Raw genomic sequence first — 10,431 nt, 5'->3', positions numbered from 1 at the left:
CTGTTCTTTATTTACAACCTTGGACAACATATCAGCCGGAATTTCATTACCTGGCATGTATGATATTTGGACCAGTCCTTTCTTTATGCATTCCCTTGCACGATGTAATTTTATCTGCAAATATTTGGTCCTCTGCTTGCAACTCTCGGATGCTAGCAAAGCTAAACAGGACTGATTGTCTTGATATACCTGAATAGGACAAGACACATTAACTCCAATATCCTTGTTACAGGTAGGTAGCCGTGTTGGTCTGGATCGAAGTAAAAATAAAAAAATTCCTTCAGTAGCACCTTAAAGACCAACTAAGTTTTTATTTTGGTATGAGCTTTCGTGTGCATGCACACTTCTTCAGATACAGTGAAATGGAAGTTTCCAGGCACTTATGTAGAGAAGGGGTGGGGAGGGGTGGGGATGGGGAGGGGGGATCACTCAGAAGGGTGGTGGAAATGGGTGATTGACTGACTGATAGCTGTTGATGACCGGAAACGACTGCAAATGGTTTTGCATGAAAAAGCAAGGGTGGAGATGGCTGAAGATCGCTTATCATGTATAATGAGATAAGAACCCGATATCTCTGTTCAAACCAGGTCCCTCCATGGTTTTGAGCTTGGTGATAAGTTGCAATTCAGCAACTTCTCTTTCCAGTCTATTTCTGAAATTCTTTTGTAGTAAGACAGCTACTTTGAGATCTTGTATAGAATGTCCTGGGAGATTGAAGTGTTCTCCTACTGGTTTTTATGTCTTCTGCTTCCTGATGTCAGATTTATGTCCATTTATCCTTTGGCGTAGGGTTTGGCCTGTTTGTCCAATATAGAGAGCTGAAGGGCACTGTTGGCATTTGATGGCATACACAATGTTAGAGGATGAGCAATTAAATAGTCCTGAGATGGTATGTTGGATGTTGTTGGGGCCAGTAATGGTGTTGTCTGGGTGTATGTGGCAGCAAAGTTGGCATCTGGGTTTATTGCAGGCTCTGGTACCAGTGTCCATGTTAAGTCTGGTGGTTGTATTATTGTGGGTGAGGAGTTGTTTAAGATTGGGTGGCTGTCTGTAGGCAATGAAAGGTCTTCCTCCCAGAGCTTCCTCCAATATCCTTGAACAGTTGCAACAACCATTCACAATCCATTAAGGAGAGTGAGAGAGCGTTGAGCTCTGCTTCACAGGAACTCTGACAAACGGTTGTCTGTTTCCTGCACATCCAATCAAAAAGACAATGGTTGTATACATAACAAACACCTGAAGTGCTTTTGCTATCTGTGACATCACTACCAAAACTTGCATCTGCGAAGATTTCCAGACCTCCAGTCTTTTGACTTGTGAAACGCAATCTGTAGTGCATGGTTCCTTTTAAGTATCTACAAATGCGTTTCAAAGCACGCCAATCCTGAACAGTAGGATTGTTGGCACGTCTGCTCAGCAAATTACAGCTAACAGCAATGTCAGGTCTTGAAACTCTTGCGATGAAGTTTAACTTACCTAACACACATCTATACAGTGTAGTGTCGGTAAATGGTTCTGCATCATCATCAACTTTATAACCTTGTACCATAGGTGTGTCAACAGGATTTGCGTCAATTAAATTCAATTTGTTCAGCACATCAGTAATCTTTTGAGTTTGGTGTACCAGAAAAGTACCTTCTTTGTTTCTCTCAACCTGTAGAGAAAGATAATTGGAAACTTCACCTAGGTCTTTCATATTGAAGTGTTCCTTCAACTGCGCAAGTGTACTCTGGTACAACTCTTTGTTCTTCCAGAAGAACAGCAAATCATCAACAAAACAAATACAATATAGTTTTTGCTCCCCCTCTTGTTTGACAAATACACACGGATGAGCGATACCTTGCTTAAATCCTAAGGAAAGCAATGTTTCTGTAAGTTTGGTGTTCCAACACCTGGCGCTCTGCTTGAGCCCATACAGTGATTTCTTTAGTTTGCATACCATTCCCTTTGGTACATCCACACCAGCAGGGGGCAGTAAAAATATATCTTCCTGCAAAACCCCGTATAAAAAAGCTGTATCGATATCATGATGGGCGACCTGAAACTTTTGTTCAGACGCAAATTTAAGCATGAGTCTCACCGTCTCGTATTTCACGGTAGGAGCAAAGACTTGGTGAAAGTCCTCCCCCGGTACCTGCGAAAATCTCCTGTGGGGAAGATTCTCGGGCAGGGCGAAGGATGAGAGGATCTGTCCGTGTCATGACCCTCAGGTGGAAAGCCTTCCACATATGGTTTTTCATTGTAACCTTTACGTCGACCTTCGTCAACGGTTCCTGGACCGGCTCTACATTCCCAGAGGGAGACCAGAGCGGGAAATCTTGCGGTTCCTCTTGCTGGGGAAGGACCCGGTCCTCACCGAGATGGTGGCTCAATATCTTAATTTACTATTTTCTCGGCGTTGTATTCTGCAGTCGTCTGAGTCGCCGGAAGCCCCATTGTCGTGAAAGCGGATGGCGGATTATTCCCTTCCCTCTCTTGGCACAGCGTTTGCCACAGTGACAGTTTTAATCTGTTATTATTTTGTATGCGAGTTTGTTTGATGCCAATAAAGGTTTTACTTACTTACCTGCGAAAATCCTCTGGCGACCAACCTTGCTTTGTGTCTCATAATCTTTCCATTCTGGTTAGTCTTGGCCAGGGGTCCCCAAACTACGGCCCCCGGGCCGGATGCGGCCCAATCGGCCTTCCAATCCGGCCCGCGACGACCCCCGCCGCCCGCTGCCGCCGCCCGCTCTCACGGCGCGCGGCGCAGCGGCGATCTGAAAAATCGGCAAAAAATCGCCGAAAATCCTTTGTGCGCATGCGTACGGGCCTCTCCCGACCCGGAAGAGGTCATTTCTGGTGCACTTCCGGGTCGGGGGAGGCCCATACGCATGCGCACAAGCGATTTTCGCCGATTTTTTTTTCCGCCCGTGTGCGTGTGCGCATGCGCACGGGCGCGCACTCCCCCGCCCTCCGGCCCGCTGCGCGCGCACTCCCCTGCAGTCCGGCCCACCGCGCGGTCGGCGCGGCGGGCACCGGCCCGCCGCTCGGTAAGTCTGGGGACCCCTGGTCTTGGCTTTAAACACCCACTTGCTGTCAACAAGTCTCATTCCCGGGACAACTGGAACTAGCTCCCAGGTTTGATTTCTATCTAAGGAGTCAATTTCAGCCTTCATGGCTTCCAGCCATGGCTGAGCCTGCTTTGGGTTCAATTCCTGAACCTCTTGGAAACTAGCAGGTTCAAAGATTTTTTCAGAGGTACCAAGAACAGCAACAGCTGTCTTTGCATATTCATCAGCATATCTCTTGGGCGGTTTCCCCTTTGTGGCCCTCTCGGACCTTCGAACAGTCCGTTCTTCATCTTTACTTAACTCCTCCTTTTTAGGAGAAAAGCGACCAATGGTGAACAGAGGTTCTTCTGGTTCAGTGTCAGACGCATCTGATGGTCTGATTGAGGCTTTTGCACTTAAATAATCTGCAGTGTCACTATCAGATGCTGATAGTGCACCTGCGCCTCTTACTGAATCAGAATCAGAACCAGAATCCTGCTCATCATCATCCTCAGCTTGTGCTTCTTCTTCATCATCATCAACAGGATGAATCTGAAAAATCCCCACATTTTCCCCCCCATTTGGGATTGCACTGGACACTCTTGGTGATTCTTACAGTTTGAGTGTTTTTCATCAACACTCTGTACGCTCCATTTTCGTATCCCAAGAATATACCAGGTTCACCTCGTGTCCCCAGCTTACCACTTTGTGGGGTGTTTACCCACATGTCAGATCCAAAGATCCTCATGTGTTTGATGTAAGGCTGTTTGCCAAACATCTTCTCATAAGGGGTACACTCAATCGCTGAATGCCACCTGCGATTAAGAGTGTAAACAAAATTAGATAGTGCCTCGGCCCAATACTGCTCAGGTAAATTGGCATCATGCAGCAAGGTTTTAAGTCCCTGCTGTAAAGTTTGTCCTGCCCTTTCACACAAACCATTTTCCCAAGGACTTCTGGGGCATGCCAGATCGTGTTGAATTCCCTTCTCAGACAGAAAAGCTTTAAATTCATGAGAAGTGAACTCCCCTCCATTGTCACTGAATAGGCACTTTATCTTTTGGCCCCTGGCATTTTCAAGCCATGCACAGAAACCCTTGAACTTTAAAAAGGCATCTGATTTCTGTTTTAGCACAAACACGTGAACATATCTGGTGTAGGAGTCTATTAGGATCATAAAATACCTAGATCCACTCACAGATGGTGATAGTGGACCTACCAGGTCTGCATGGACCACCTGATAAGGCTGGGTTGCCTTCCTCCCAGACACTTTCCCTTTGGGTGCAACTTTCACCTTATGTTGTGCACAGGAAACACACTTCATATGATACTTGCAGGGTTTAAGCTTCAAGCCCTGCACAACCTTGGGCATCTTGGACACTGCTTGCCAGCCTAAGTGTCCAAAAATGCGATGGTATTCGTGAATACAACCTGCATGAAGAGGCCTATTAGTTGTGTTAGCAACATAAGCAACATTTTCATCAGGTTCACCCTCAGACACTTTTACATCGTCAAAAGTCATCAAAAACAGTTCATCAACCTTTTCAGCACGTACGTATTCTTCATTGTTCTTAGTGATAATGGCAATGCCATTCCTGAAAGAGATGTGAAAACCCTTTCTGTCCAGCTGTGGAACTGAAAGTAAATTATCCTTTGCTTTTGGCACATAAAGCACATCAGCAATCTCTAGGTTTAGAGATTCTAACACAATTGTCCCAGTTCCTTGAATGTCCAAAGATGATCCACCTGCCTGTAAAATCTTCCCCTTAAAGGCTTGAAATGAAACAAAAAGATGTCGGTCTCGGCAGATGTGGTTCGTGGCACCAGAATCGACAACAAAGAAGTTATTAGCCTTTGAAGTTGCTGTTATCTTAGCCAGCATAGCTTTACGCTGTCCACTTGGCTGCTTTCCACCGCTGCCACCCCCCTTTCCTTGTTTGCCTTTGAAATTTGCAGCAGCTGTCTGTCTTTCCTTATCTTGCTTCTTTCTGCAGTTTCGCTTTACGTGACCTAGACCTCCGCAACCATAGCATCTGATCGTGAAGGCTCTAGCGTTATCAGCTTGAGATTGGCACGTAGCAGCTGGCTCCTGTGATTTGCAACTGGCGCCCTCAGCTCTCCTCCGATCCCACTCATTTTGCAATACAGCAATTACTCTAGCTGCTGTTAAATCTTGTGGGGAGGGCTGCTAACTGGCTAGCAATGGCATCAAAGCTGTGGTCTAAAGAGTCCAGAATCAACACTGCAAACACAGCTTCTGGCAAAACAAATTCACGATTCACCAGTTCCTCCCTCAGCCGCTGCATTTCAAGAATGTGGGCACGTAAATCACCTCCCGGCTGGAGTTTCATGTTGTGCAGAGTCCGAAAAAACAATAGAACTGACCCTGCCTGTTTGCGTTCATGGGCTTCACGTAGTACCTCCCACATTTGTCTCGCAGACGCTCTGTTAGCAAGGGTAATTAATTCTGTAGCTGAGACACATCCAATAATCAAACCGCGAGCTTGTGAGTCACATTGAGTCCAAGCATTCGTTACAGGCGCGGGGGGGTTCTCTTCAATCACATGCCAGAGCTTTGCAAGTCTTAACTTGCCTTCTACATATATTTTCCATGTATGATAATTAGTCCCATCCAGAAGAATTATCTGGTTAGAGCTTCCAAGCATATTCTCCATTTTTCCAGCCACCCGTTACAGGCAATCACTTTGGAAAAATGCCTCCGCTCCAGCTCTATCTCACAGTCAATTAATCACTGGGACAGGTTTACGACTGTCTGTTTCAAAGCTTTCTCCGGCAGCAGCCAGCAGCTTGCTGAATAAACATTTTGCTGCCTATCGCTCTCCACACATACCTCTCAATTGCTCCGATGTTTTCAGCACTGATCAAAGCCGCATTCGGAACACACTGCCTGCTCCTGGATCCATAACCGGCTGATCCAGAGACCACCAACCATCTCCTCTGGGCTTGACGACCCTTGTACTTCTGGGCCCGGAACCCTTTTGATGGGATTTCACCATTGGGAGGTCCAGCCGGCAGCTCCCTCTTCGTCTCAGTCCCGGTGATTCCCATGGAACACGAACACGACTCAGGGTCTCAGCAACCTGAGCACGCAATCAGCAGAGATGCCCACGCAGTTTCAGCGGTTGCAGCGGAGATGATAAGGCAGCAGCAGAGAGGCATTTTAAAGTGGTTTATTTACAGCTATATTACAGCATGAAGAGAGAGCGAATGATGCTTTCTCTCTTCCATCAGATCAAACAGTTCAGAACAGAACTCAGAACAGAACCAGTACAGAACTGAAAGTAGAAGTCCATAAAAGGATATACCTAGACATGTGACATATATCAGCAGCAACATGCCTAAGTCTTAAGGTGGAACTGAATCTCCTGACAACCCCTTCTCCATCCTCCACCCAAGCACATGCATGTTGCACTGGGCATTCAAGAACATATTCCAGCCAGACAAAGACTGCAAGAAGCCAGGCAAGTGAGGCGTGTGGCCCTCACAGAGTCTCTCTCCCCCCCCCCCCCGTGTTAGGATAGGCAGAACTCTGCTACAGAATCATTTTTACGATAATTCCTTTGCTCAGTCTTGGATAGAACATTGCTGTGTTTTTCTTACTGCCTCTGCTCTTCATCTCTTAATAGCAGCCTGAGACTTGGGTTTTAGTTGCAAGGAAAAGCTGCTTCTGCTTAACTATCTCCAGCAACATTCTAAGAGATTTTTTTTATAGCTAAGACTACTATTCAAGATACAGGAGAAAGGCAGGTAAAAAACAATATACGCCTGGCATATATGAATGTTATTATTCACTGGGAATATAGGAAATGGGGGGATGCAATGTGACACTATTTGTCTCCCTAGTCCAGAGTTGTTTCCTCTGACTGGCAGCCCAAAAGAGCAATGCTATACCTGTCTACTCAGAAGTAAACCCCCATTGAATCTGATAGGTGTTACTTGTAGGAAAGAGTGTCTAGGATTGCAACCTACTGCTCTTCCCTTTTGTATAATTTCCCCGGCTTTTCATGGATAGGAGAGCTATGGCCCTGAGCATATTCATTTTGCAAACTTGCTCCAGCAGGCAAATTAGGATTTCTCTTGTCCTCTTGGTGGACACCTGGGATTAAATATATGTGACATAACCGTTAGATTAAATACTATGCGGCAGGGATTCCATTTTTAACTACTATTTTGTTGATAGAAGGTTGGCCTCTCCCTCTCCCTGCATTTTATTTATTTAATATCTATTATATCTCATTTCAAAAAAATGTATACACCGCTTGTTCATAAGAAAACCTGAGAGCTGTTTACAAAAGAAAAAACAGTAAAATCCGGAAAAAATTACAACCCTACTTTAAAACAAGCTGTGAACCTTCCTGAGATCTTTAAATGGGCAGAATGCGTATTTAATAATTAAAAAACCCTAAAAATAAAAATAAAACATACAAAAGATGAAATACTAAAGCAGATTAAAATTACCTCAGCTTTCTAAGCATCTGGATAGGCTTGTTTAAACAAGAATGATTTTAGCAGGCATTGCAAATAGAGCAGAGGAGGCCCTGGTCTCTCAATCTTGACTGCTTTCTTTCTTTTGGGGAAGGCCTTCCTTCGCTAAGCCAATGATGTTGCAGCTTCCAGTGAAGAAGAAGAAGAAGAAGAAGCGCTTGTGCCTGCCCAGCCCACCAGCTCACCTGGCACGTCCTGTGCGCTTCCCCCAAGTGGTGCTGTGCCTGGTGGAGAAGAGGATGGGAGCCACACGCAAGGCTTTCCTTACCACTCTGGCCCGCCAAAGGGGTTTCTGCGTGGAGGATGCCAACAGGTAAAAAAGGAGGTGGGCCAGACTCTCCCTCTGAAGAAGGAAGAGGAAAAAGAGGGCAACCCATCCTGGATTTTCATGCCACAAATGTCCTGGGCGCTTTTTGTTCTGTTCTGGTGCAAGAGCAATAATGTGGTAGCATGAGGAGGCCAAACACCTGATAAAGTGGAGTGATGTGTGAATGGCCCCTGCTAGGACAGTGACATGTCGCAGGACACCCGGCCCCCCCTCCCGAAGCCTACAGTCTGGCAGTGTTGGAGAAAGGGGTGCGGGGTGTGTGGGCTGCCCTGGGTGTCATCATTGAGGGGGGTGGCAAAATGATAAAAAAAAGTTGTTGTTTTTTTAAAATGGGCTCACGAAACTTTTTAGTTCAGTCAACAAACGTAACAAAACATAAATGGCCTGGGTCCAGTTTACCTGAAGGAGCGTCTCCACCCCCATCATTCTGCCCGGACACTGAGGTCCAGCACCGACGGCCTTCTGGCGGTTCCCTCGTTATGAGAAGCCAAGTTGCAGGGAACTAGGCAGAGGGCCTTCTTGGTGGTGGCGCCCGCCCTGTGGAACGCCCTCCCAACAGATGTCAAAAAGGAAAACAACTGCCAGACTTTTAGAAGACATCTGAAGGCAGCCCTGTTCAGGGAGGCTTTTAATGTTTAATAGATTACTGTGTTTTATTTTTCTGTTGGAAGCCGCTCAGAGTGGCTGGGGAAACCCAGCCAGATGGGTGGGGTATAAATAATAAATTATTATTATTATAACAACACACAGCTGGCACTGGGCACCACACTGTGGGGGCTGGCACTTACCTCCCTACAGCTGAGGGGGAAGGCGGCGGAGAGGCTCGACGCAGCTCGCCCCGCCCCCAGGGTGGCTTGCCCCGTCCCATGCCCTGCCCCCATGCCCTGCGCCCGGCTTCAGGACACGTGCGATGGACCTGGCACCCGAGCGGCTAGCTACGCTGCTGCTGTCTGGAGGGGCCCTCTGCTTGCTGGACTGGATTGACTGGGTTGGGTTTGCACAGCAATGTTGCTCAGAGTCTTCTTTCCCCCTTCCTTCCTCCTCCTCCATGTGGTGCTTTCCAGTGACAGAGTTACCCACGTGGTGTCAGAGGGCAACTCTGGAGATGAGGTGGTTGAGTGGCTGCTGAAGAACGGGAGCCGCAGCATCAATGTTTTGGGTCGCTGCCCGGCGCTGCTGAACACCAGCTGGTTCACAGAGAGCATGAGTGCTGGGCGACCTGCAGAGATTGAACCCAGGCACTGTCTCCAGGTGAGGAAGTAACCTTGCAGACCCTTGTCCTGGGTTTCATCCAGGTGCAGGTACACCATGATTCCCATTGTAAGCATTACAGTGGCACCTCCGGTTACAGACTTAATTCCTTCCGGAGGTCTGTTTATAACCTGTTCTTAACATGAGGTGCGCTTTTGCTAATGGCGCCTCCCGCTGCTGCCATGCCGCTGGTGCACAACTTTTGCTCGCATCCCAGGGCAAAGTTTGCAACCAGGAGCATCTACTTCTGGGTTAGCAGAGCTCGTAACCCGAAGCATTCGTAAAGAGGATGGTACGTAACACGAGGTTCCCCTCTATTGATTACTTATGGAAACACCTTTCTAGGCCCCCAATGCACCTCACAACAAAAAAACTGCACTGCTCCTCTCAGTCGGATGCTGAGTGCCAATGACTGTGTAGCCACAAGAGGACTGCTGAGAAATTGGAGGTGGGGTTCTCAGCATACCTGGCAGGGTGGGGAGTCCCACGTATATAGGAGCACAAATGGTATTTAGGAAAAAGTCACCTAGGAGAGCAACACCCCCCCCCCCAATCAAACCTGCTTGTGAGGACTGAGGTTTGCTGTGTGTGCTGCAATCTCTGAGAGGCAAGACACTCCATGGGTGCCAGCGCTTCCCTGGGTTTGGTAGAGTATGAGACCCTGAATCCTGGGGTCGTAGGTTTGAGCCCCACGTTGGGCAAAAGAATCCTGCATTGCAGGGGGCTGAACTAGATGACCCTCAGGGTCCCTTGCAAGTCTATCATTCTATGGTTCTATGAATGTAGGTTGATGGAGCTGGTGGTGTCCTTGGGCTACGTGCTTTTATTTACACATATATGCAACCTGAGCAAAGGATGGAGGGGTTCACAGCATGAAAACTGCAACTGATAATGCTTTTTTCCTATAGGGTTCCAGGGGAGCTCCTAGTCATATATTTGAGTCAAGCTCAGGGCAGGCATGCCTCTGGGTCTCCAGGATCAGCCAAAACTCAGACACCCAAAACCAACTCCCCCTGGCCTATTGTTCTCCTTTGTAGGATGACCACCCAGCCAGGTGTTGGGGTGGGAGGGGAAATGCCTACCCACTGCTGGAAGCATCCTCAGTTGTTACTATGGCAACACATCTCTTCTTTGAGGTGCTGAGGAGGCCAGCCAAGGAACAGGTCTGGAAGGGACCCATGGATGACCATGACAAGCTAATCCCCCAAACCCATAGTAACAGGGCTGGCTGATGGCAACCCTGAACAGAAGCTCTCTCTACTGCAACATTTCATTGTGAGTCCCACAGAGGAACAAGGTCAGACAGGGCCCAGC

General features: G+C 47.5%; 1 protein-coding gene across 3 annotated transcripts in view; it reads left to right on the top strand.

Annotated features, from left to right (window-relative positions):
* POLM (DNA polymerase mu) overlaps positions 1-10,431 on the top strand; it is a 29,551-nt gene that overhangs the window by 1,367 nt on the left and 17,753 nt on the right. For all 3 annotated transcript variants that reach the window (XM_088671381.1, XM_088671380.1, XM_035121206.3), the window contains exons 2-3: positions 7,633-7,851; positions 8,931-9,117. In XM_088671381.1, the coding sequence (XP_088527507.1) occupies positions 7,652-7,851; positions 8,931-9,117 (387 nt within the window). In that variant the 5' untranslated portion in view covers positions 7,633-7,651. The remainder of the gene's footprint in view (positions 1-7,632; positions 7,852-8,930; positions 9,118-10,431) is intronic.

This window comes from Zootoca vivipara, chromosome 6 (assembly GCF_965207765.1).
Source record: "Zootoca vivipara chromosome 6, rZooViv2.hap1.1, whole genome shotgun sequence".
Classification (NCBI taxonomy): Eukaryota; Metazoa; Chordata; class Lepidosauria; order Squamata; family Lacertidae; genus Zootoca; species Zootoca vivipara.
This window is presented reverse-complemented; position numbering and strand designations above follow the sequence as displayed.